Raw genomic sequence first — 27,691 nt, forward strand, 5'->3', positions numbered from 1 at the left:
CACACACACGTGCCCAGTCATATATACACACACACACACACGCGTGCCCAGTCATCTACACACACGCACACACGCGTGCCCAGTCATATATACACACACACACACACACACACGTGCCCAGTCATATATACACACACACACACACACACACACACACGTGCCCAGTCATATATACACACACACACACACGCGTGCCCAGTCATCTACACACACGCACACACGCGTGCCCAGTCATCTACACACACACACACACGCGTGCCCAGTCATCTACACACACGCACACACGCGTGCCCAATCATCTACACACACACACACACACACACACACACACACGCACACACACGCGCGCACACGTGCCCAGTCACCTCCCACAGAGCACTGATGAGTAATTGACCTACTACACCCAGTGATCAGCAGGTGATTACAGGAGGGAGGGCGCTCTGTAGGGACCTGCTCCCCGGCAATCACTGCACATGGGCCCCTGTGTACACCACCCATGTCTGCCCCTGTGCACACCATACTTACGGATCACTGGCGTTAATGATCTCCAGCCCCTTATTAGTAGCACTATGGCAGCGGATTGCCCCTCACTCACCTGGTTCATAACCTGTAAAGAAGCAGAGAGACTGTCAGGACCCTGTGCACACTGTGATGCGGCTCTCCCCTCAGCCGCCGCTTACCTCAGGGTTGGCCTCCAGCGGCAGCCAGCGCATGGCCTGCATGATGCCTCCGCCTATCCTCTATGGATGCTATCTGACAGCACTCTCCGCACAGTCTACCTGCTCCCAAACTTCACCCATGGACCACTTCATGTTTCCCATACGGGGGGGGTTGCACTTGTCTCCTATAATTATACACATGGAAACAGGGTGATCATTAAAGTACGAAAGAAAAAAATAATCTACTTACATTTAAGCAGAAATGATCACAAGTTATTTAATAAAGCGATAATGTGCTGAATCTTACAGAAAGGAGAAGACAATATTCTCCCCTATTGTCGGCTACAGATAGGCTGTTCCCAAATCAGGGAGCGGGCTGTGGAACGCAGTCTGCCCAATAGACTTGCGCGCTGTAACGTGTGACGTTTTGGGGCGTGGTAATCCGGACACACCCATTTCTTTGCGTTCCAGGCCTCGCACTGGAATCAGACACGTTATTGTTTTATTCTGATCTTCTAAACTGCTTTTATTAGCAGTTCTGTAAAAGCTTCAACCAGCACCGACCCCAGTACAGCACGTGACCGGACCCTTATATAGGCGGTTGTTAGAATACTCCAGTGAAGTCGGGATGTGATGCCCGGTTTAAAAATGGTGGTTTAACCTGCATGCTCGGGTCACATGAGTTACAGGGGCTCACGTGACTGTTCGCGGGGTGTGACGGGTTATATGGCTACGAGGGAGATGTATGAGCTGTCAGAAGCGGGTATGTGACTCGTGTGTATGGGGGTTATGCTATTTTATGATTGTGGGTCTTACAGGAAACACTGTCTGTAGTAATGTCCCCCATCCTGGGCCCCCTTCCAGGTATGCGTGTCCCCCATCCTGGGCCCCCTTCCAGGTATGCGTGTCCCCCATCCTGGGCCCCCTTCCAGGTATGCGTGTCCCCCATCCTGGGCCCCCTTCCAGGTATGCGTGTCCCCCATCCTGGGCCCCCTTCCAGGTATGCGTGTCCCCCATCCTGGGCCCCCTTCCAGGTATGTGTGTCCCCCATCCTGGGCCCCCTTCCAGGTATGCGTGTCCCCCATCCTGGGCCCCCTTCCAGGTATGCGTGTCCCCCATCCTGGGCCCCCTTCCAGGTATGCATGTCCCCCATCCTGGGCCCCTTCCAGGTATCCGTGTCCCCCATCCTGGGCCCCCTTCCAGGTATGCGTGTCCCCCATCCTGGGCCCCCTTCCAGGTATGCGTGTCCCCCATCCTGGGCCCCTTCCAGGTATCCGTGTCCCCCATCCTGGGCCCCTTCCAGGTATGCGTGTCCCCCATCCTGGGCCCCCTTCCAGGTATGCGTGTCCCCCATCCTGGGCCCCTTCCAGGTATGCGTGTCCCCCATCCTGGGCCCCCTTCCAGGTATGCGTGTCCCCCATCCTGGGCCCCCTTCCAGGTATGCGTGTCCCCCATCCTGGGCCCCCTTCCAGGTATGCGTGTCCCCCATCCTGGGCCCCTTCCAGGTATCCGTGTCCCCCATCCTGGGCCCCCTTCCAGGTATGCGTGTCCCCCATCCTGGGCCCCCTTCCAGGTATGCGTGTCCCCCATCCTGGGCCCCCTTCCAGGTATGCGTGTCCCCCATCCTGGGCCCCCTTCCAGGTATGCGTGTCCCCCATCCTGGGCCCCCTTCCAGGTATGCGTGTCCCCCATCCTGGGCCCCCTTCCAGGTATGCGTGTCCCCCATCCACAATATAATTCAGCTGAATGTGTGTCCGAGGAGGCACATGCAGCTGAAGTAGGTGCTGGGGTCAGTGGGTCTCTCAGCTGCATGGGCCCGGTCACGCTCTCTGCTACTGTGATTATACCCCTACATCTTAACCTCTTTTCTCAGAAGTAGACTGGCTCCCAGCAGCCGGCCCCCACTCATATCCTATAGATAGGTCAGAGGTGTATTTTGTAGGAAGCCCCTCTTAATAAACTCACACCACATGGATGAGTGCACAGTAGGAGCAGAACCATCAAATGGTTATAGAAAACAAGGAAAATGTGTAAACTTTATCCCAACTGTATCCAGTGTTAGGTGGGGTTCACACAGCGGTTACCCTCCAATCAGTGGCTCCATTGGGGCTTATGTCCAGACCCCCAACACAAATGGGATTCGAACGTATGCACTGACAGTGCCATTCACTATGATGATGCAGATAGTCGGTGTGTGCTGTTGTGCATTGTTTCACCTATTGGAGGCGCGCACCAAGACGTATAAAACATAGTTGACTGCTTCTTGCGGCCCACGTCCACTTATATCAGTATAACTTGTATCTTATTCATTTACATCTCTGCTCATTCTTGGGATAGGAGTCAGGGGACTGTCCTGACCAGAAATTGACACTTATACAGAGGAATCCGTCAATCCCTAATTAGGACCGACCCCTTGATTACTAAGCAGGGCTGTGGAGTCAGTAAGCCAAACCTCCAACTCCTCCAGAAGTTTCCCTCCGCTCCCTATAAAGACACATATGCATGTTTTTCTCACTATCTGACATGAAATCAGTATAAATCTTTCCCGTTTTAGGTCAATTGGGAACCAAAATTATTTATATTTGAAAAATGCCAAAATAATGAGAGAGAGAACGTTTTAAGGCATTTTTATTACTTTCTGCGAAGTCAAAAGTTTCCATCCATTTCATTAGTATTTGGTACCATGACTTGGTGAAACGTTTTGGATGTCCTTCCACAAGTTTCTCACAGTAGTTGGTAGGAATTTGGGTCCATTCTTCCTGACAGAACTGATGTAACTGAGCCATGTTTGTAGGTCGTCTTGCTCGCACGTGCCTTTTCAGCTTTCCCCATAAATTTTCAATAGAATTGAGATAATATAATATTTATTCACTTATATAGTGTATTCATTCCATAGCGCTTTATGTACATTGGCAATCAGGGCTTTGTGATGGCCGCTCCAAAACATTGACTTAAGCCACTTCGTAACCAGTTTTCCTATATGCTTCAGGTCATTGCCCATTTAGAAGACCCATTTCCTTCCAAGCTTTAAGTTCCTGGACGATGTCTTGAGATGTTGCTTTAGTATTGCCACATAATCTTCTTTCCTCATGATGCCATCTATTTTGTGAAGTGCACCAGTCCCTCCTGTAGCTAAACAATCCCACAACTTTCCCAAATTCTTATGAAAAATATTCATCACATACTGGATTGAACCGCTGTACCCAATTTATTATATATTTAAGGAGTCGGTTCATTTTATACCAACTCCGACTCCACTAAAATGAACACCGACTCCACAGCCCTGCTACTAAGTCCGAAAAATGAGTAAAAGTGCAGTCTCAAGAGAGAGCCGAAGTGACTGTAAAAGATCCTGGTTCAGTTCCTGCTTCATATTTGCTTCATTTGCTCCGCCCAAGGGGACTGATTAATTAATTTTATCTTTTGGTTGCAGGATGTGAAAAGTCAAGCGATTTGATGAAATTGTTGCCGCCTGATCTGTTTGCTGAACTGGTATGTGCCATTTACTGTGTCTGTGTTATTACATTGCTGCATCTTCACGTCTTTACGTGAGAAAACGGTGACGAATTATCAAGTTTCTGAAAAGAGAATGAATTAGCTGTATATCAGAGCTGATGTTAATATATCAGACCATGATCAAACAAGACATGTTCTCTCTTTGAGCCAGCGTCACCCACTGAAACTCGTGTATTGGATAGATTCAATTATACAGTATGCATCATTAACAATGAAACTAAAACACAGAGTCTAGGGAGTGTTCCACTCCCCAATTTCTCCCAGCATGTTATGAAATACATCTCTGTTCATTATACATTCTTTCTGTGTGAAAACTACGGATTAAGACTTTTGCTCATCATTATAAAAACTTCCATTGTTTGTACATCTGTTCACTTATCCTTGGTAACCCCTTCATGACCATACAGCTTAGAATCATATTATAGGTCTATGCAATTGATATATAGACATACAGATAATTATGCTGCTACATTTACATTTTGATTATTTACATACACAAATATTCTTATTACGTTTGAACAAACAAGCTATAGCTCAGGCCACCTCCACAGCATGATCAGGAGTCACTGCACTTCCAGTCATGGACACTGTTAAGCTGGGTGTACGCGTCCCGGCTTCAGAGAGGTCTAGTGTGCATGACCGGAAGTGCGGTGACTTCTGATAATGTGCACTGAGCCTAAACCCCGGCATCTGAGGGGGTGACAATGGACACAGGTATGCACCCTGTGGGCGTGCTAACATGCTAAGAGGGCAGATTAGTCCTGTGGATATTACACCCTTGTGACTAGTCCCTGCACTCATTAGCATATCATAGAGGATCTTTAGAAAAACTTTTTTTTAAATATATCTTCCTCTATTCTACTAGATACAAGGACGTTTAGGCAGGGATAAGAAATATGAACCCAGAACTGCTCATGGCTCTGGGTGCATATTGGACCTGTCAGGTTCACTTTAATAATGTATTGCTTTTAAGTTGAAGTCTATGCCATAGTTATAATTATGTACAAAAATTTAAAATGCATTACTGCGCTAAACATTCACAAACTATTGAGTATAGAATACAATTAATTACCTGTGAAGTAGACCTATAAGTGTATAATATAATTAATTATGAAGTAGAGAGTATAATACAATTACCTGTAGTATATTTGAATGGCAGTAAGAAGAAAATAATGATGGTGACTGCTGGTGGCAGATAAAGTGAGACATCCTATTGTACAAAGCAAAAAATTAAAAATGTAATTAGTTGATAGATGCAATGATGCTAAAGCAGATATCTTTAAATTGCATGAATAATAATTAGTATAATATTTACCATATCTAATTGAAGTGGGCTGATATGTATATTGTATAATAGTCGACGTATAATTACTGTCCTGCACAGGATAAGGGGTACTTCTCACACAGCGAGATCGCTAGCAAGATCGCTGCTAAGTCACAGGTTTTGTGACGTACCAGTGACCTCATCAGCGATCTCGCTGTGTGTGAAACTAAGCAGAGACCTGGCCCCTGCTGTGAAATCACTGATCGTTACACACTGTTCTGGTTTATTTTTTGCTCGTTGGTCTCCCGCTGTGTAGCACACATCGGCGTGTTTGACGGCGGGAGACCAACGAGCACCGACTCTGTGTAACCAGGGTAAATATCGGGTAACCAAGCAAAACGCTTTGCTTGGTTACCCGATATTTACCCTGGTTACCAGCGTACACCGTTTACAGGCTGCCAGCGCTGGCTCCCTGCACATGTAGCCAGGGTAAATATCGGGTAACCAAGCAAAGCGCTTTGCTTACTAACCCGATGTGTACCCTAGCCACGTATAAAGGGAGCCAGCGATGGCAGCCTGTAAACGGTGTACGCTGGTAACCAGGGTAAATATCGGGTAACCAAGCAAAGTGTTTTGCTTGGTTACCCGAAATTTACCCTGGTTACCAAGAGAAGCATGGTTACACGAGTTGCTGATGGCTGGTCACTGGTGAGAGCTGCCTGATTGACAGCTCACTAGCGACCCTGTAGCGACGTACCAGCGATCCTGACCAGGTCGTATCGTGGTCGGAATCGCTGGTATGTCGTTTAGTGAGACGGTACCTTAAATCAGTCAATAAACAAGCCTCAATATATTCTTAAGTTGGATGTATTTCAAGATAAGTAGTAGTCAGATGACAATAGAGGTACGATCTATAATGAGATTAGTAACAGGTAATTGTACATATAAGGGTGATTTATCAACTTAAGTAACTAAAACAAACAACCAAGGGATCCCTAAGGGGTACTTCTCACATAGCTAGATTGCTAGCGAGATCGCTGCTGAGTCACAGGTTTTGTGAAGTACCAGTGACTTCATCAGCGATCTTGCTGTGTGTGACACTAAGCAGCGATGCGGCCCCTGCTGTGAAATTGCTGATCATTACACACAGTGCTGGTTCATTTTTTTGCTCGTTGCTCTCCCGTTGTGAAGCACACATCGCTGTGTTTGACAGCGAGAGAGCAATGATCTGAATGTGCAGGGAGCCGGCGTCTGGAAGTTGCGGACGCTGGTAACCAAGGTACACATCGGGTAACTAAGCGAAGCTCTTTGCTTGATTACCCGATATTTACCTTGGTTACTAGCGTACGCCGCTCTCAGGCTTCCAGTGCTGGCTCCCTGCACACGTAGCCAGAGTACACATCGGGTAACTAAGCGAAGCGCTTTGCTTAGTAACCCGATGTGTACCCTGGCTACGAGTGCAGGGAGCCAGCGCTAAGCGTTGTGCGCTGGTAACCAGGGTAAATATCGGGTAACCAAGCAAAGCATTTTGCTTAGTTACCCGATATTTACCTTTTGGTTACCAAGGGCAGCATCGTTTCCACGAGTCGCTGCTGGCTGGTCACTGGTCGCTGGTCAGATCTGCCTGATTGACAGCTCACCAGCGACCATGTAGCGACGCACCAGCGATCCTGATCAGGTCGTATCGTGGTCGGAATTGCTGGTACGTCGTTTAGTGAGACGGTACCCTAAGTTAAAAACTCACTGTTTGACCATTCTCTCAGTGTGTGAATTAATCTCCCTGGTAAACAATGTACGCTCCAAAGATTTAGCCCCGATCTCCTGTGTGCTGCAGAGCTAATGCTGTGCAGGACAGTAATTATAGGTCGACTATTATACAATATACATATCAGCCCTCTTCAATTAGATATAGTAAATATTAAACTAATTATTATTCCTGCAATTTTTAAAGATATCTGCTTTAGCATCATTGCATCTATCAACTAATTACATTTTTAATTTTTTTGCTTTGTACAATAGGATGTCTCACTTTTTTATCTTCCACCGGCAGTTACCATCATTATTTTCTTCTTACTGCCATTCAAATATACTACAGGTAATTGTATTATACTATACACTCAATAGTGTGTGAATGTTTAGCGCAGTAGTGCATTTTAAATGATTGTTTTAAGGTTTTTATTATGGGGGTATACACACGATACCCCGTGCCTACTAGCTGCTTCATTCCTACAATATTTAACAAGTACACTTCACACTATAATAAGGCATTGATTCATTGATTAGAGTACCAGTTATTGTTGTTTTTATTTATAATTATATACAGTTTATTCAATAAATGTCATAGGAAATGGCTCAGAATTATTTAAAGGGAATCTCTCAGTAGGATCAAGCCTTCTCAGCCACCTATGTGGGCATGTAGGTCATAGAAAGCTGAATAAAATAATACCTTAAATGTTTTATTTCAGAAAAATCCACATTTCTTTGTCGCTCCATTGGGAGACCCAGACAATTGGGTGTATAGCTTCTGCCTCCGGAGGCCACACAAAGTATTACACTGAAAAGTGTAACCCCTCCCCTCTGCCTATACACCCTCCCGTGCATCACGGGCTCCTCAGTTTTATGCTTTGTGTGGAAGGAGGCACACATCCACTCATGCATTCCCATTTTAGTCAGCAGCAGCTGCTGATTTTATCGGATGGAAGAAAAGAGGGCCCCCACAGGGCCCCCGGCATGCTCCCTTCTCACCCCACTACGTCGGCGGTGCTGTTAAGGTTGAGGTACCCATTGCGGGTACAGAGGCTGGAGCCACAAGCCGTTTTCCTTCACCATCCCTTAGAGGCTCTGGGAGAAGTGGGATCCTAACCGGTCATCCATTCACTGGGACCGGGCTCCCTCCGCAGCCCCTGTGGGAATCTGCCGGACAGGAGTCTATGTATCCTCAGGGACAGGGCCCTGCATCTAAAGGTACTCTGTGTCCCCATGGGGACTGTGCATGGAGCACTTGTTTCACAGACGCTGCAGCAGCTGCTGGTTTGTGAAGACCGGGACTTCCGCGCCGACCGAGCCTGTTTGTCGGCCGCGGTATTAAATTTAGTCCCCGGCTTCATTGCGGCCTAGTACCATAACTCCCGCCCCCGGGCCAGCCAGTCAGGGGTAAGGGCGGGACGGTCGACCTGACGTCGGCAGTGAGGGCTGGAGCATACTTTAGGTTTCCTCCCCCCCCCTCACTGATCACTGTGGGGCCCCAGATTCCCGCACTTTACTAGTCGCCGCCCACGGCTCCCTCCTCCCCTGAGAGCTCCGGCAGCCATTTTTACACACATTCTGCCGGTGGAGGATTTCAGGAACGAGCTCTGCAGCTCTGGGAGACCTAAGGCAGGGAATCTGGTGGACACACACTCCGCTTTGAGCGGTCGGTAAGCCACACCGGTCACCCGGTGCTTGTCCCCCTAGGGTGCCGGAGTGTATATATATATATATAATTTGTATATATTTTCTCTGTTAGGCCGGGTTGTTTACTTTTGGCTATATACCCTCAGTGATCACTCTCCTAGGAGACAACAGCATGTCGTCCACAAGGAGCAAGGGCGCTAAAGCAAAGGGTTTTTTTGCAACCTGTACCTCTTGTGGGGCTATGTTACCTGCGGGGTCCACCTACCCTCACTGTGAGCAATGCTCGACCCCTATTGCACTTGCTCAGCCGGAGCCTCGGTCACTAGTGGGCCCCTCGGATCAGGCAGACCCTCCTGCTTCCACTGTCCAGGCGGCAGGGACAGAGTTTGCAGTTTTTGCTGAGAAACTCTCTGAGTCACTTTCACAATCCATGGCTCAGTCTATGGACAAATGGTCTGCCAAGCTACTAGAAGCCTTGCAGTCCAGACCGGTCCTTACACAGGCCCCGGGCACTGTTGGATCATCGCCTCCAGGCCCCTCTCGGTCTGCGCCGCAGCGTGCTCCTGGGGTGGCCCCTAGGTCTCACGTGGAGGACTCCTGCACGGACCACAGTCCCAGACTGGCTAAGCGGGCTCGCTGGGAATCTTCCCCGACTTCCTCACGCTGCTCGGGGTCTCAGCTTGAAGACTCTCTGGAGGACGAGGCGGACGTCGCAGCTCAGGGCTCTGACCCTGACGTTGCCCTCAATCTTGATACACCTGAGGGGGACGCCTTAGTAAATGATCTTATATCGTCCATTAACCAGGTGCTAGATCTTTCTCCCCCACCTCCACCTATAGAGGAGTCGGCTTCGCAGCAGGAGAAACACCAGTTTAGGTTTCCCAAACGTACACGGAGTGCGTTTTTCGATCACTCTAACTTCAGAGATGCTGTCCAGAAGCACAGAGCATTTCCGGACAAGCGCTTTACTAAGCGCCTTAATGACACACGTTACCCCTTCCCCTCTGACGTAGTTAAGGGTTGGGCTCAATGTCCCAAGGTGGATCCTCCAGTCTCTAGACTGGCGGCTAGATCTGTAGTATCAGTTGCAGATGGCTCATCGCTCAAGGATGCCACTGACAGGCAGATAGAGCTCCTGGTGAAATCCATCTATGAAGCCACAGGCGCGTCTTTTGCCCCGGCCTTTGCAGCCGTGTGGGCACTCCAAGCTATCTCAGCTTGTCTGTCTGAGATTAATGCGGTCACACGTACCTCTGCTCCGCAAGTTGCGTCTTTGACTTCTCAGGCGTCGGCTTTTTCGTCCTACGCCATGAACGCCGTCCTGGACTCTGCTAGCCGTACAGCGGTAGCATCCGCTAATTCGGTGGCAGTCCGCAGGGCCATGTGGCTACGCGAATGGAAGGCAGACTCTGCTTCCAAGAAGTTCTTAATCGGTTTGCCGTTTTCTGTAGACCGATTGTTTGGCGAACGATTGGATGAAATTATTAAGGAATCCAAGGGAAAGGACTCGTCCTTACCCCAGTCCAAACCGAAGAGACCTCAGCAACGGAAAATACAACCGAGGTTTCGGTCCTTTCGGCCCTCAGCCAAGTCCCAATCCTCCTCGTCCAACAGGCCGGAGAAGGGCCAGAGGAACTCCTATGCGTGGCGGTCCAAGTCACGCCCCCAAAAAAATCGCCGGAGGCACTGCCTCCAAGGCGGCCTCCTCATGACTTTCGGCCTCCCCGAACCGCATCCTCGGTCGGTGGCAGGCTCTCCCGCTTTTGCGACGCCTGGTGGCCACATGTCCAAGACCGATGGGTGAGAGACATTCTGTCTCACGGTTACAGGATAGAGTTCAGCTCTCGTCCTCCGACTCGTTTCTTCAGAACATCTCCGCCCCCATCTCGGGCCGGCGCACTTTTTCAGGCTGTGGGCGTTCTGAAGACAAAAGGAGTGGTGATTCCCGTTCCCCCTCAGGAACATGGTCACGGCTTCTACTCCAACTTGTTCGTGGTGCCAAAGAAGGACGGATCATTCCGTCCCGTTCTGGACCTCAAACTGCTCAACAGGCATGTGAGCACCAGAAGGTTTCGGATGGAATCTCTCCGCTCGGTCATCGCTTCGATGTCACAAGGAGACTTCCTAGCATCAATCGACATCAAGGATGCTTATCTCCATGTGCCGATCGCACCCGAACATCAACGCTTCCTGCGTTTCGCCATCGGGGACGAACACCTTCAGTTCGTGGCACTGCCTTTCGGCCTGGCGACAGCCCCACGGGTCTTCACCAAGGTCATGGCATCCGTTGTGGCGGTCCTACACTCTCAGGGACACTCGGTGATCCCTTACTTAGACGATCTCCTAGTCAGGGCACCCTCCCGGGTGGCGTGTCAACACAGCCTGACCGTCGCTCTGGCGACTCTCCAGCAGTTCGGGTGGCTCATCAACTTCCCAAAGTCCAAGTTGACACCGACCCAATCACTGACTTACCTCGGGATGGAGTTTCATACTCACTCAGCGGTAGTCAAGCTACCGCTGGACAAACAGCTTTCGCTGCAGACAGGGGTGCAATCTCTTCTTCGGGGTCAGTCACACCCCTTGAGGCGCCTCATGCACTTCCTGGGGAAGATGGTGGCAGCAATGGAGGCAGTGCCCTTCGCGCAGTTCCATCTGCGCCCACTCCAATGGGACATTCTCCGCAAATGGGACAGGAGGTCGACGTCCCTCGACAGGAACGTCTCTCTTTCCCTTGCAACCAAGACGTCACTTCAGTGGTGGCTCCTTCCCAACTCTCTGTCGCAGGGAAAATCCTTCCTACCCCCAACCTGGGCTGTGGTCACGACGGACGCGAGCCTGTCAGGGTGGGGAGCGGTTTTTCTCCACCACAGGGCTCAGGGAACCTGGACTCCGATAGAGTCTTCCCTTCAGATCAATGTTCTGGAGATAAGGGCAGTGTGTCTAGCCCTAAAGGCGTTCCATCGGTGGCTGGAGGGCAGGCAGATCCGCATACAGTCGGACAACGCCACGGCGGTCGCGTACATCAACCACCAGGGCGGCACGCGCAGCCGTCAAGCCTTCCAGGAAGTCCGACGGATTCTGCTGTGGGCGGAAGCCACAGCCTCCACCATCTCCGCAGTTCACATTCCGGGCGTAGAAAACTGGGAAGCAGATTTTCTCAGTCGTCAGGGCATGGATGCGGGGGAATGGTCTCTTCACCCAGACGTGTTTCGAGAGATCTGTCGCCGCTGGGGAACGCCGGACGTCGATCTCATGGCGTCACGGCACAACAACAAGGTCCCGGCCTTCATGGCACGGTCTCAAGATCACAGAGCTCTGGCGGCGGACGCGTTAGTTCAGGATTGGTCGCAGTTTCGACTCCCTTATGTGTTTCCTCCTCTGGCGATGTTGCCCAGAGTGTTACGCAAGATCAGATCCTACTGTCGTCGCGCCATTCTCGTCGCTCCAGATTGGCCGAGGCGGTCGTGGTACCCGGATCTGTGGCATCTCACGGTGGGTCAGCCGTGGGCGCTTCCAGACCGCACAGACCTGCTGTCACAAGGGCCGTTTTTCCATCTGAATTCTGCGGCTCTCAACCTGACTGTGTGGCCATTGAGTCCTGGCTCCTAGCGTCGTCGGGTTTATCTCAATTACCTCACTCCGAAGAGTGTCAGAGCTTGCAGCGCTGTCATGCAAATCCCCTTTCCTGGTTTTTCACCAGGATAAGGTGGTTCTGCGTCCTGTCCCGGAGTTTCTCCCTAAGGTGGTATCTCCTTTTCATCTCAATCAGGATATCTCCTTACCGTCATTTTGCCCTCATCCAGTTCACCAGTGTGAAAAGGATTTGCATTCATTAGATCTAGTGAGAGCACTCCGGCTCTACGTGTCTCGCACGGCGCCCCTGCGCCGTTCAGATGCGCTCTTTGTCCTGGTCACTGGCCAGCGTAAGGGTTCGCAGGCTTCCAAGTCAACCTTGGCTCGGTGGATCAAGGAACCGATTCTTGAAGCCTACCGTTCTTCGGAGCTTCCTCTTCCTTCGGGCCTGAAAGCCCATTCTACCAGAGCCGTGGGTGCGTCCTGGGCATTGCGACACCGGGCTACGGCTCAGCAGGTGTGTCAGGCAGCTACCTGGTCTAGTCTGCACACCTTCACAAAACACTATCAAGTGCATACCTATGCAGATGCCAGTCTAGGTAGGCGAGTTCTTCAGGCGGCGGTTGCCCACCTGTAGGAAGGGGTCGTTTTTCGGCTCTCTTTTATTGAGGTATTCTTTTACCCACCCAGGGACTGCTTTTGGACGTCCCAATTGTCTGGGTCTCCCAATGGAGCGACAAAGAAGGGAATTTTGTTTACTTACCGTAAATTCCTTTTCTTCTAGCTCCTATTGGGAGACCCAGCACTCGCCCCTGTTCTCTTCGGGCTGGTTGTTCTTTTGTGTACACATGTTGTTCATGTTGAATTGTTCTTTTGGTTATGGTTTCAGTTCTCCGAACATCCTTCGGATTGAATTTACCCCAGACCAATTTATAAGTTTCCTCCTTCCTGCTTTTGCACCAAAACTGAGGAGCCCGTGATGCACGGGAGGGTGTATAGGCAGAGGGGAGGGGTTACACTTTTCAGTGTAATACTTTGTGTGGCCTCCGGAGGCAGAAGCTATACACCCAATTGTCTGGGTCTCCCAATAGGAGCTAGAAGAAAAGGAATTTACGGTAAGTAAACAAAATTCCCTTCTTTTCTTATATGTAAATGAGCTGTCCCAGGCTATGCGCTGGACACTGATCCTCAGGAGAATCTGCTTTCAGAGCAAATTTTTAATAAAAGGGGACATTACCAGTGTGAAAAATGTAACTAATACATAACAGTAGAACTGAACTTTGTCTTCTTACAAACACATTTGCTGCAGCTCTCACTGCTGTGCTATAATATAACTCTGCCTGCTTATGAGATTGAGGATGCAGATGTATGAGTTATAATCACACAGCTTTGCAGTGAGAGCAGTGAGCGGCCATCACACTGGTAACTTGCCCTTATATTTATTATAATCCCTGTAGGCAGATTTTCACGCTGCTCAGTGTCTGGCCCATAGCCTGGAACAGCTCATTTATGTATAAAAAAACATGGATTTCTCTGGAATAAGACACCAGATTGCAGATATCAAGGTATCGTTTTATTCAGCTTCCTATGACCTAAATGCCCATGTAATCGGCTTAGGAGGGTTGCTCTCAATGACAGATTCCTTAAGGGGTTCTCTCTTCTCAGTCATATACGCCTTCTATCTCCTATACCGGTGTCTCCTGACCTGTTTGCCAATGCACAGTAGCCCCCAACTACAGATTAGAAAAACCTGGTTTCCTTCTGTTTCAAAAGATCCATCGCCCAATCCTCATACATAAGAGAGAATAGGAATTATTCTATCAGCTTTGATATAGAGCAGACTTTGTAGTTAGTAATAAAACTGCTTTTTTTTTTTTTTTTTTTTTTTTTTAAATACCTGAAATGGGGTCAGAGTACCAACTACATAAACTAGAAAGGTTTGATGTTGATTGATGCGCATCATTTCCCTTAGGCTATGTGCGCACGTTGCGTAAATTCATTCAGTTACGCTGCGCTTTGTAGCGCAGCGTAACTGCATGCGTCCTGCGTCCCCTGCACAGTCTATGGAGATTGTGCAGGGGCCGTGCGCACGTGGCGTTTTAGAGCGCAGCGATTCGGCTACTGCCGAAGCGCTGCGCAAAAAGAAGTGACATGTCACTTCTTCCGTGCGCTTTGCCGGCAGCTCCTGCTCTGTCTATGGCAGGAGCTGCAGGCAGAGCGCACGTTCTCGCCGGCACCATGCGCTTCAGAACGGAGCTTTTCAGCTGCGCTCTGAAGCGCACCTTTTACGGTGCTGGGCTAGTACGCAACGTGCGCACATACCCTTACAGTTTTGTGTTTTTCATGCAGAAAAAAAAGCCTCAAAAAAGCTGTGTGTGAACGCCCCCTAATGATCCTTGTCTTGCAGCACACAGACGTCCTTCCTCCTTGACCCCTGTGTAAATAATGCTGTATGTTAATTTTACAGCACAAAGTATATATTTGTATGAAGCATTTTCTAAGTTCCCATTACTTTCTTTACATCCCATTCACTGCACTGTGAGTTCTGCTGAAAAACAATAGTCGTTCAGTAATTGTTCCCACAGTTTTGTTGGAAAGTGGAGTTCGGCAATGGGAGGAAAGCGAGGTGAGGGCACATGGGGGTCCTGGCAGTTGTACCCCAATCATATTCTTATGTTATCACTTACGTCACTGCGTGTAACTGGGCCTTATCTAACGATATATCGCCGGGGTCACGGATTCCGTGACGCACATTCGGCATCGTTAGCGACATTGTTGCGTGTGACACGTACGAGCGACCGCTAACAATGGAAAATACTCACCAAATCGTCCATCGTTGACACGTCGTTCATTTTCCAAAAATCTTTGATTGTTGAGCACGCAGGTTGTTCGTTATTCCCGAGGCAGCACACATCACTACGTGTGACACCTCGAGAATGACGAGCTACAGCTTACCTGCGGCCGCCGGCAATGCCGAAGGAAGGAGGTGAGCGGGATGTTACGGCCGCTCATCTCCGCCCCTCCGATTCTATTGGGCAGCCGCTTAGTGACGCTGCACAAACTGCCCCCCTTAGAAAGGAGGCGGTTCGCCGGCCACAGCGACGTTGCTAGGCAGGTAAGTCCGTGTGACGGCTCCTAACAATATTGTGCTCCATGGGCAGCGATTTGCCCGTGACGCAGAAACGACAGGGGCGGGAGCTTTCACCAGCGATATCGCTGCGTGTAAAGCCCCCTTCATAGTGGGGAAACATAATAAAGATCTTTTCCCTAAATGTTTCAATCTTGTTCTTTAAGTGCCAACAAAGTATTCAGCATCTCCAATGTCCGAACGTGGGTGTGGATCAGACGCTTCTCTGTCAGGTAAGAAGTAGTGAGTGGTTAATAAGACTTGCTGCACACTACTTTATTATATCACTATGAACGCACAGTTACAGTGTACAGTGATGATTGTATACGTTGGGCCCCATATTTAAAAAGTGCCTAACAAACCTACAGATCTTGTACAGTGTTCCAGAACAGTTTGCAATGTGAAATTCTCAACTTTGATTGGTTGCTGTGATCACGGAGACCAGTTTTTCTGTAAGGGTATGTTCACACACACCAGCAGAATTATGAAAGCTTGTCTAATTCTTAGCCAATGAAACATTAGACTAGACCAGGGGTCAGGAACCTATGGTTTGCGAGCCAGATGTGACTCTTTTGTTGGCTGCATCTGGCTTGCAGACAAATCTTTAATTTAAAAAAATACCGTATTTTCCGGTTTGTAAGACGCACTTTTTTCCCCCCCAAAAACGGGGGAGCGTCTTACAAACTGCATATGGCTTATTGGGGTGGCAGTGGTGGCGCAGGGTCGGCGATACTGCGGGTTCATGGGGTGGCGCAGTGGCGAGCACCATTGATCTGCCGATGGTGGACATGGTGGACTTGGTGGATGCTTTGAATCTCCCACAGTTGACGAGATTGACTTCAAGAAAATGGCCGCAGAGGTGACACATGCGCAAATAGGACTCCGCAGCCATCTGCGCACGCGCCACAGCCATTTTCTTTAAGTCGATCTCGTCAACTGTGGGAGATACAAAGCAGCACATGAACAGATCAATGGCGCCCACCACCTTGACACCTCACGAGCCCGCAGCAGTATTGCTGACCCTCCGCAGACTGACCTTCTTGAGCCGCGACACCCCTTCCTCCGTGCCTGCAGCATCGCCTCCCCTGCCTCCTGGGACTTTCTGAGTCGCTCCACCACTGCCTTTCCCTGGTGAGTATGACTCTCACGGAATTACATTTTAAAATATGTGGTGTTCATTGCTTTCTCAGCCAAAAAGGTTCCTGACCCCTGGACTAGACAGTCCTAAAATGCACCACATTTATCAACGTGGATCATGCCGTTTGATAAATCTCTTTAATTTCAAGACTGTTAATTCTAAATTTAAGGAGGTGAGCAGGCTTGGGGAACAAGGCTGCAGTCAGTCTGTGTCCGGAGACTTGGGAGTCCTCACAATGTGGATTGTGCCCAATGTTAGGATTGTCCAGGGCCAGAGATGGGGATTTTGGACAAATTTTTCATCAAAATCTGCATACAAAATTCTCTGAATAAGCTTCCTATTGGTTTCAAAAGAAAACATGAATATATAGTACAATGTTTTTCAGTGGTATTTTTTCAACTTCGAAAAAAAGTAACATGAATTCATGAGGCTTTTCTGCCTGAAATAAGCTCCACATTTGGCCACTAAATGAACCAGAAACTGAAAAAAGCCCAAAACAAAAAACAATGGAAATCGGAAAGAAAAAAAAAAAGCACCATAAGCCTCTTCAGGTTTCAGAAATTGCTTTTTGTGGCAGAAAAATCCTCATCAGGAAACAAGTTATTCTTGGCCCCCTTTAACCCTGCTATAACAGGAGCACTGTAAGTGGTCACATGGCAGCTCTAAAGATGGCTACCATGGACAGACTTGGCAATAGCCACTTTGTTTCAGATTCTTGGGGACATTTATTGACAGCCAACCAATTCTCCTGTCACAATCTGATACATTTTAAACAATCTTTGTCAGATTTTGGTAAGGTATTTCCGTGAATCTTGTGTGGTTTTTATTCTTCACCCTATGTAAAGATGGTCTACAAATTGTGGTTTCCTAATAACAGAGAGCAGTGGATTATGGCAGCTTGAAAACTGTTTATCATTCTCATTTAATAGAGATTTCAAGCAGCCGGAGTGGACACAAACGTGGATGAAGTTAGAAATGTAATAAATGCAGTCACCTATCTCTTCAGGTAAGAATGTATTGTAGGGAAGGGGTCCCCAGGGTCCACAGGTAGAGTCTACTCTACAGCTGCATTCACATGCCTGTTATGGGTTCTGACCCTGAAACAGCAGAGTGCCGACTGTAAAATAGTAGCTGAGCAGGAGCCAGCTGTGTCTCCACACCATAGCTGGGATGTACAGTTACCATGGTTTACATTTAAAGGGTTGTTTGGTGAAAACAAATTATCACCATAATAATTTTATGTCTATAGCACCAACATCTTCTGTAGCACTTTACAAATCAAAGAGGAGTAGTACAAACAAAATAAGACATTATTCAACAATTCAAATGAGTATTGAGAGCCCTACTTACAGTCTGAGACTACAGTATAATAAAGAAGAGAGAATCTGGCTCAACCGTTAGAATTGATTCTATGAAGTAAAATATATCAGAAAATACAAAGCACTCAAAAGAAATGGAAAAAATATGTTCTTTTGAACAAACGTTTGCTTTATTGATGATTCTTCATGTGAAAAAAGAAATATGAACCGTTGTATAACTGTCAATCAACGGTTCATATTTCTTTTTTCACATGAAGAATCAGCACCAGCATCGTTTACCCTGCCTCCTGAGACCTTCTCAGCCGCTCCCCCCTGGTGAGTATCGCTCTCACGGAATTAGATTTTAAAATATGTCGTGTTCATGGCTCTCTCAGCCAAAAAGGGTCCAGACCCCTGGTATAGGTGATAATTTATTGATCAGGGGTCCAACCTTTAGGACTTGTATTGATCGGCGGAATTGGGGGTACTTTCAAAATGTAGCACTAGATCGGATGTCTGATCTCCGCTCAGTTAATTTTCTGTATGATTGATGGACCAAGCCAAGTGCAGTACACGGTAGTCCCATAGGGATTGAATGGAGCAGTGATTAAACAAGCTACTCTAACTGGATTGATTTCACCAAAAATCCTTTTTAAATGTATTTCTGCCACTGCATATTAGTATGTGATAGCAAATGAAAGGGTTAAACTTTGAAGTGTTTATGGGAAATTAATCATCTCCTTATTGATAGCCAAGGTAACAAGTTATCTCCGTACACATACAAATAATACCACTTACAAGGGCAAATACTGCCACCCCATGACCAGCAAACATGTTACTATCTCATAGTGACTGTATTATACCACATAAAAGATACGAATACAGCTACACCACAACCAGACCACATATTACCACTACATAGTAATTGAATAATACTTCCATACTAATTATTAATAAGAACTTGAGCACTAACATTATTACCAGTGACTACAATACTGAGAGCTCTGTAGATAGTGGATTTACCTGAGGACTTAGGCGGGCTTTACACGCTGAGACATCGCTAGCAATTGCTAGCGATGTCGAGCGCGATAGCACCCGCTCCCGTCGCACATGCGATATGTGGTGATTGCTGCCCTAGCGAACATTATCACTACGGCAGCTTCACACGCACATACCTGGTCGGCGACGTCGCTGTGACTGCCGAACAATATCTCCAATGGGGAGGTGCGTTCGGCGTCACTGCGACGTCACCGCAACGTCCCTAAACGGCCGGCCAATAGAAGCAGAGGGGCGGAGATGAGCAGGACATAACATCCCGCCCACCTCCTGCCTTCCGCATTGTCGGTGGAGGCAGGTAAGGAGATGTTTGTCGTTCCTGCGGTGCCACACACAGCGATGTGTGGTGTTGCAGGAACGACAAACAACATCGTACCGGCAGAAGCAGCAGCGATATTATGAAAAGGAGCGACGTGTCGCCGATCAACGATTTTTGACGTTTTTGCGATTAGTGATTGTCGCTCCTAAGGTGCAATGTCGGGAACGGCGCTGGATGTGCGTCACTAACGACGTGACCCCGACGATATATCGTTACAGATGTCGCAACGTGTAAAGCCTGCCTTACACTAACTGATGACGCTTCCAGTTGAAGTTATTCACCTTTTCTTTTCTTAATCTGTTGCAGACTGCTGTGACTTCCTCCAGCCACAACTCAACTCTGCAGAGTGTAATACACAGATATTTTTGGTTATCACTTCTATAGCACTCTCCTCCCTTACGAATCAGTAGGCATATGTGGTAGATGTGACGGATCGGTAGGCGCTGGGAGATAAATGTGACGGATCGGTAGGCGCTGGGAGATAAATGTGACGGATCGGTAGGCGCTGGGAGGTAAATGTGACGGATCGGTAGGCGCTGTGTGGTAGATGGGACGGATCGGTAGGCGCGGTGTGGCAGATGGGACGGATCGGTAGGCGCGGTGTGGCAGATGGGACGGATCGGTAGGCGCGGTGTGGCAGATGGGACGGATCGGTAGGCGCGGTGTGGCAGATGGGACGGATCGGTAGGCGCGGTGTGGCAGATGGGACGGATCGGTAGGCGCGGTGTGGCAGATGGGACGGATCGGTAGGCGCGGTGTGGCAGATGGGACGGATCGGTAGGCGCGGTGTGGCAGATGGGACGGATCGGTAGGAGCGGTGTGGCAGATGGGACGGATCGGTAGGCGCTGTGATCAGCTGATAATCATGTTTATGAGATTGTACCAAGCAATTAAACCACTAACAATTTTGGCACTGATACATATAAAGGATGTCTGTTAGCACAAAATGATGGTTCAAATCAAGCACAGCACGTGTAAGCGATAGTGATCATTATAATCATACTTTAGTGTCTATCTGTTGCTGAGTTTCACAGAAATATTTTAACAAACAAATGCGCTGTTTGGTACACTCTTGGTGTGGACAAGCAGTTAGGTACGCCTTCCACTAGTCTTCATCTAGCTTTGCCCTCCTCTTCTTTGATTGACCGCTCTGGCTTTACAGAAGCGTAAGGCCTGATGGGAGCGGGTGGGTGTAGGGGGGGGGGATTAGCTGGGAATGGGCTTTGAACTGTTTGACAACACCCATGTATATTATACAATAGAAAACAAGCGAGTACACTCATTTCATTTTTCTAATTATTTTATTAAATCTTTACATGGAACAACACTGAAGATCTGACACTTTGATACAATGTACAGTAGTCAGTGTGCAGCTTGTATAACGGTGCCCTCTAAATAACTCATCACACAGCCATTAATGTGTAAACTACTTATGTGATATATGGCTACATTGTTTTTTCTTCCTTTTCCAGTAATGCTGCAAAACACAGACTGTCCACAGAAGTATTACTAAACACCGTTACAAGTCATTATAAGCTTCCAAAGCAGACTATACAGGTCATCCGCCATGTGTGGAACGAAGAGGGTCAGAAGCTGTGCGACATTGAATGCTCCAGAGACCTGTTACCAGCTGCACAGGTAATGTGTAGTGCTGTTCCCTGACTGGGGCAGATCACATTTCGGGCTCAGTAACGCCTTTCTTGTAAAGCTGCCATTAGCTGACCTTGACTTGTGATCCTTACAAGCCCATGTGAGTGAGTGTCTGTATTTGATGGGTATGTGTAGATGTGCGTTCCTTTGGTGACTTATGAGTGTGTACACGCATGTATTTGGTTACTGCACTATGATGTTGGCCCATCACACCCGTTCCCATCCAAAGCATTTATAGCTTTTGTATAAAATATATGCCGTGATCAATGATAGTCCGAACACTCTCAATTAATGTGAGAGCTACAAGAATTACTAAGCGACTGCACCAAGGTCCTGGTCTCCCAATTTGTCCAACATCTATCGGACAATTGTGGCATAAATGTCTTAGATAATCCCTTTAAAGTAACATTAAAGAGGTATTCCCATCTTCAAGATCCTATCCTAATACTGTACGTAGCAGGTATAATCATATTAGCAAATAGCTCCAATTATAAATGTAGTATAGTTCTGAATCACTGTTGCTTACCTCATGTGCAGGGCATTGCAGAACCTTAGGGATCCAGGGTACGACCATGCATATGTTCACAGTTGCTAGTGGTCGTAATCATGGATACCTAAAGTCTTGCAATGCCCTGAACATGAGGTAAGTGACATAATGAATCAGAAGAACTATACTACATTTCTAATTGGAGGTGTTTGCCGATATTACTATTAGACTTACTACGTATTGGCATAGGATCTTGGAGATGGGAATAAACCTTCAATGAGAGTTTGTCACAAGGATTTTACTAGTGGTGTGAATGCATAGGTCTTATTTAAACATTAGAAAAGTATTTGTGTCTTGTAGTAATCAGATGTGCCGGGGCTGAGAAACCAAGCTTCGAAGTCGGATGCAAATTATCCCGGAAGTACAGAAAGGCGGTTTTGATGTACTCTGTGCATTTCCAGGCTTGTCTGCATGTGGTTTCTCAGAACCGGCACGTCAGATTTATTGTTTTACTAGGACCTGTAGAGCTATTTCACTAACAAGAGTAAGGGAGGCAACATAAATGAATATTTACCACTCCGATCAGATTAGGAAGATGAGGGGAGGCTGTTCATTTCTTTTTCAAAATATCAGAGGGTATGAAATATTCAGGAACAGAGGATGACCCATGAAATTTCTGCACTGCATTCCCCTCTGTAATAAAATGGACTTGGGCCATCCAACAAGCGCCCTAACTTAATATATGCATCTTTGGTTCTTGTACATGATTTACAGTCCTGGCTGAAAGTGTTGGCACTCTTGAAATTGTTCCAGAAAACAAAGTATTTCTCCCAGAAAATTACTGCAATTACACACGTTTTGTTACACTCATTCTTATTTCCTTTGTGTATTGGAACAAGACAAATAAAAAAACTGAGGGAAAAAAAGGCAAATTGGACATAATTTCACACAAAATCCCAAAAATGGGTCGGCCAAAATTGTTGGCACCCTCAACTTAATATTTGGCAGCACACCCTTTGGCATAAATAACTTCAATCAATCGTTTCGTATAACCATCAACAAACTTCTTACACCTCTCAACTGGAATTTAGGACCACTCTTCTTTTGCAAATTGTTCCAGGTCTCATATTTGAAGGGTATCTTCTCTCAAATGCAATTTTAAGATCTTTCCACAGGTGTTCAATGGGATTTAGATCTGAGCTCTTTGCTGGCCACTTCAGAACTCTCTATTGCTTTTGTTTCCATCCATTTCTGGGGGCTTCTTGAAGTTTGGGGTCATGTCCTGCTGGATGACCTATGGCCTAGGATGCAAACCCACCTTTCTGGCACTGTGCACTATATTGTGACCCAAAATACTTTGGTAATCTTCAGATTTCATGATGTTTGCACATAGTCAAGCCACCCAGTGCCAGAGGCAGCAGAACAATCCCCAAACATCTTTGAACCTTCACCATATTTGACTGTAGGTACAGTATCCTTATCTTTTTTTGTAGGCCTTGTCCAGTTTTTGGTAAACAGTAGAATTATGTGCTTTACCAAAAAGCTCTACTTTGATGTCCTCTGTCCACAAGAAACTTTCCCAAAAGATTTTGGCTTATGGACATACATTTTAGCAAACTGTAGTCTAGCTTTTATTGTCTGTGTCAGCAGTGGGGTCTTCCTGGGTCTCCTGCGATAGTGTTTAATTTCATTTAAATGCTGACATATAGTTTGCACTGACACTGATGCACCCTGAGCTTGCAGAACAGCTTGAATTTCTTTGGAACTTCATTGGGGCCGTTTATCTACCATACATGCTATCTTGTGTTACTACCTTTCATCAATTTTTCTCTGCTTCCACATCCAGGGAAATTAGCTACACTGACATGGGTTGTAAATTTCTGAATTATGTTGCACGCCGTGGACAAAGAAACATCAAGATCTCTGGAGATGGACTTGTAACCTTGATATTGCTGCTGTTTTTCAATAATTTTGGTTAAGTCCTCAGACAGTTCTGTTCTCCTTTTTCTGTTTTCCATGCTTAGTATGGCACACAGACAAACAATGCAAGAAGTAAGTCAACTTCTCCCCTTTTTTTTATCTGTTAAGGTGTGATTTTCATATTGCCACACCTTTTACTTGCCACAGGTGAGTTTGAACAAGCGTCACATGCTTGAAACATAGTTGTTTACCAACAATTTTGTCCTACCTATTTTTGGAGTTTTGTGTGAAACTGTCCAATTTGCCATTATTTTATGTGTTTGTTTCCAAATAAATTTTTTGTGTTTGGGGGCGTGTGTAGATTGACCCAGTGGACAGAATTGGCTGACAATTGGTATGTATACCGAAGGCCTCTTAAAAAAAAAAAAAATGTTTATACCAAAACTCTCCTCGAGATGAAAAAGTGGCGCTGTACAGTGAGCTCACATTGCAACTCAGTCTGCAAGATGTCTGTCCCTTTGCCGAATCATGCGCTGTTAGTTCGGTTGTTTTCTGAGAATGTCAGAAATGCTACAGCTGCACTGAGAGCCTTTCATCATTTGAAAGACATACGTAGTGATCCAATGGCTGTCAATTCACTGACACAGATGATGACCCGTTTTGAGACAACAGGGTTACTGAGTGTTCAGCCAGGGCGCGGGCGATGACCGGTAAGCAGAGAGGTTGTGGAGGACATTGCCACTGCCGTCGTGGAACAGGGCACAAACAATCCTGCCGGGAACAGCCGTGCCCGCAGTGTTTCCATGCAGTTGGGGCTCCCGTACAGCACAGTGTGGAAAGTTCTCCGAAAGCTCTTGCGGGTAAACTCATACAAAATTAGCCAACATCAACAACTTCTTCCTCTTGACATTGATACCTGCATGACATTTGCATTCCTGTTTCTGGCGAGAGTGGACGTGGAAGGCAATTGGCCATGGAATGTTCTGTGGTGCGACGAAGCGCATTTTTATCTGAATGGAACCGTGAACACACAAAACTGTCGCATATGGGCTACAAAAAAATCTGTATACGGTCGAAGGGGTTCTGCTGCATTTGCCAAAGGTAATCGTTTGGTTGGCTTCACCTCATCATTCATCCTTGGACGGTCCTTTTATGAAGAAATGAGGCCAACTGGGGTTGCTACCTGTTCCATGACAGCAGCGAGATACCACACACCGCTGGAAACAGTGGTCGTTCCGCAACTCTAACAGCGGCAGTGTCTTCAGATGATCACCTTCATGCATGATGGAGCACCTCCTCACATCGCAAATTGTGTGAACAATGTTCTGCGTGCACATTTTCCCAATGACAGAATTTTGAGCCGCTCCTTCCCTAACGCATGGCCACCGCGTTTGCCCCATCTTGATGCTTGTGATTTCTGGTTGTGGGGACACTTGAAAGAATGTGTTTATTGGGGTAATGTCAACACCCTGGCTGACCTCAAAGACCACATCACTTTGGAAGTGCGCAGCATCCCACCAGACATAGGATGCATAGGATGAACATGATCACCATGCATAATGGCGGCCATATTGAACATAGACAAAAAGACTGACACCACTCACCAAACTGAAGTGTGAACAGGTGCATAACTGAACATGACATAAAATGCAAAAAAAAGACAGTTCCACTCTGAAATGCTAAAGTAAGAAAACTATGAATGAGTGAATATAGACCTGCATTACTGCTAAGGGAAATCTAAGAAAAATGAGTTATATATAGAAACTGCATTTGTTTATCTGCCCCGTTGCCACGTCACAGCATATCTCGTAACTTGGTACCTACTCTATGTTGAAGTTTCTCTCTGGGTTTAAAAAAAAACCTCCTGTGTATAGGCAAGTAGGAACCTGCTATATAGGATAAAATCATTCGTGGCTAGACAGGTCTATATTCACACATTCATAGTTTTCATAGATTAGCATTTCAGAGTGCAAACTCTTGTATTTTAGGCCATTATATACAGCCCAATCTCTAAACCTGAACCCCATTAAAAACCTCTGTAATGTAATCAAGAGGAAGATGGATAGTCACAAGCCACCAAACAAAGAAGAACTACTTAAATATTTGCACCAGGAGTGGCATAAGATCACCCAAAAGCAGTGTGAAAGACTGGTGGAAAGCATGCCAAGACGCATGATAACTGTGATTAAAAATCATGGTTATTCCACAAAATATCGATTTCTGAACTCTTCATGAGTTAAAACATTATTAGTATTGTTTCTAAATGATTATGAGCGTGTTTTCTTTCCATTATTTGAGGACTGAAAGCAATGCATTTTTTGTTATTTTGACCACTTCTGATTTTCAGAAAATAAAATATATATATAAAATATATAATATATATATTATACATACACACAACATATGTAATTGCAATAATTTTCTGGGAGAAATACTTTGTTTCTTGAACAATTTCAAGGGTGCCAATACTTTCGGCCATGACTGTATTTTCATTATAGGTTTGCGATATTGAGTGGATATTACGGTATGTTGTTTGTTTAAGTAATGGAATTTCTTGCATTTTAACTAAGCCTTTTTTTTTTTTTTTTGCTCACTGAGTGTCACAATTAAATCCTGCTTATTATTACTGTAATTTCTATTTTTTTATTGTTGTCTGCATGATTCTTAAAGTTACACAAGTTTTGTATTGTTTTCAATTGCAGCTTCTAGATTTTCAGTGGAAAATTGGAATGGCCATCAGTTCAGATGGCTGCAAATCCCTGAATCATCCTTATGTCACTGTGGAATTAAAAGTTGCAGAACATTCTGGTCAAGTGCAAAGGAAAGTCTTTGAGATGACTATTCCCGAGTTTCAGGTTTGTTTAGTTGCCTTTCTTCATTGTATAAATGAGACTTGGAGGGAATCTAACACCAGATTTTTGTTACCTAATCTGAGTGCAGCATAATACAATGCCATGGACCCTGATTCCAGCAATATGTCACTTACTGGCCTGCTTATTGTCATAAAATGAGTTTTATCAGAAACAGACTGTCACTAAGGGACTAGTAAACCTGCTACCAGGTAGTCCAACCATGCCTCAACAATAAGTGGCCGCTTTCTGCCTATGCACAGTGTACTGACAGCTGCTAATCAGTGGTGTGTTGGGGGTTATAAAGAGCACAGCATTCATAGAACTGGTAGATCTGCAACAGATAAAGTTTTTAATCAAAACTGCAGCAACTTGTAAAATTAGTAACTCATCGCTGGAATCGCGGTCTCTGTCTCTACATTCAGTTCGGGTAGCAAAAATCTGCTGACCGGTTGCATTTAGGACATACATCCACTTTTACAGAAAAGACTTCTAGTGCAGGACTGTGCGGTAGAATAATTTTTGTGAATCACTCTACTGCAGGTTTTTGGACCGTATGATGTGTATGTTTCAGGCTGCACTGCAGCGTAATGCGTGGTGGCATCAGCTGCTGTCTTCAGTGCAGGAGTGAGAGCTGTGACAGACTATGATTTAGAAGAATGATTATACCGCAGAGTGCTGCTCAACAATCATTTTTGTGTTAGTGGAGGTGCGTTTTTATTGGGTTTTTCCAATCACCTCACTTATCTACAGAACAGGTGAAAAATGTTTAATCACTTACATAGGACCAACGTCTCCCATTACGTCTCACTTGGATGGTCATTGTGAGGGGGGATTGTATTCATTTCTTGGCTCAAATTACAATATAAACTGCGTGTGTGTGTGTGTGTGTGTGTGTGTGTGTGTGTGTGTGTGTGTGCGCGTGTGCGTGTATGTATGTATGTATGTATTATATAGAAGGTGGCCCGATTCTAACGCATCGGGTATTCTAGAATTTATTGTGTAGTTAATGTATGTTTTTTGTTATATATCGATGTTGTGTGTAGTTGCCAGTGTTTGTGTAGGGCACTGTAAATGTTCTGGGTGTTGTCTGGGTGTGGGGGTGTGTGAGAGCGGTGTTGTATGTGTGTTGCGTTGTGTGTGTTGCGTTGTTTGTGGAGCGCTGTGAGTCTGCAGTCTTGTCTGTGTGTGGTGCTGTGTGTGTTGCGCGGTGGGTGTGGAGTGCGTGTGTGTGTTTTGGGGGACTGTGTGTGTGTGTGTGTTGCGTGGTATGTGCGTATATTTGTGTATGCCGCGGTGTTTGTGTGTGGGTGTCTGTGTAGGGCGGTGTTTGTGGTTCCCAGTGTGTGTTTGTGTGGTGTGTTGTGCGGTGCGCGTGTGGCGCTGTGTGTGTGTTTTGGGGGGAGGTGCGCACCCCCCATCGTGCTCCATCCCCCATGCTG

At 46.6% G+C, this 27,691-nt stretch overlaps 1 protein-coding gene and 1 long non-coding RNA gene across 2 annotated transcripts in view; one reads left to right on the forward strand and one right to left on the reverse strand.

Annotated features, from left to right (window-relative positions):
• Positions 1 to 552: 552 nt before the first annotated feature.
• LOC142290418 (uncharacterized) lies at positions 553 to 1,039 on the reverse strand. The gene is made up of 3 exons (XR_012750302.1): positions 967 to 1,039; positions 681 to 844; positions 553 to 607 (listed from the first exon to the last, which is right to left on the reverse strand). It is a non-coding gene; the product is annotated as an uncharacterized LOC142290418 (long non-coding RNA).
• A 241-nt stretch (positions 1,040 to 1,280) lies between these two features.
• Positions 1,281 to 27,691, forward strand: part of COMMD6 (COMM domain containing 6) — a 49,356-nt gene continuing 22,945 nt past the window's right edge. The window contains exons 1-6 of the mRNA XM_075334369.1: positions 1,281 to 1,422; positions 4,093 to 4,151; positions 15,700 to 15,765; positions 17,600 to 17,676; positions 20,816 to 20,981; positions 26,103 to 26,255. Of these exons, the coding sequence (XP_075190484.1) occupies positions 1,338 to 1,422; positions 4,093 to 4,151; positions 15,700 to 15,765; positions 17,600 to 17,676; positions 20,816 to 20,981; positions 26,103 to 26,255 (606 nt within the window). The 5' untranslated portion in view covers positions 1,281 to 1,337. The remainder of the gene's footprint in view (positions 1,423 to 4,092; positions 4,152 to 15,699; positions 15,766 to 17,599; positions 17,677 to 20,815; positions 20,982 to 26,102; positions 26,256 to 27,691) is intronic.

This window comes from Anomaloglossus baeobatrachus, chromosome 2 (assembly GCF_048569485.1).
Source record: "Anomaloglossus baeobatrachus isolate aAnoBae1 chromosome 2, aAnoBae1.hap1, whole genome shotgun sequence".
NCBI classification, from domain to species: Eukaryota; Metazoa; Chordata; class Amphibia; order Anura; family Aromobatidae; genus Anomaloglossus; species Anomaloglossus baeobatrachus.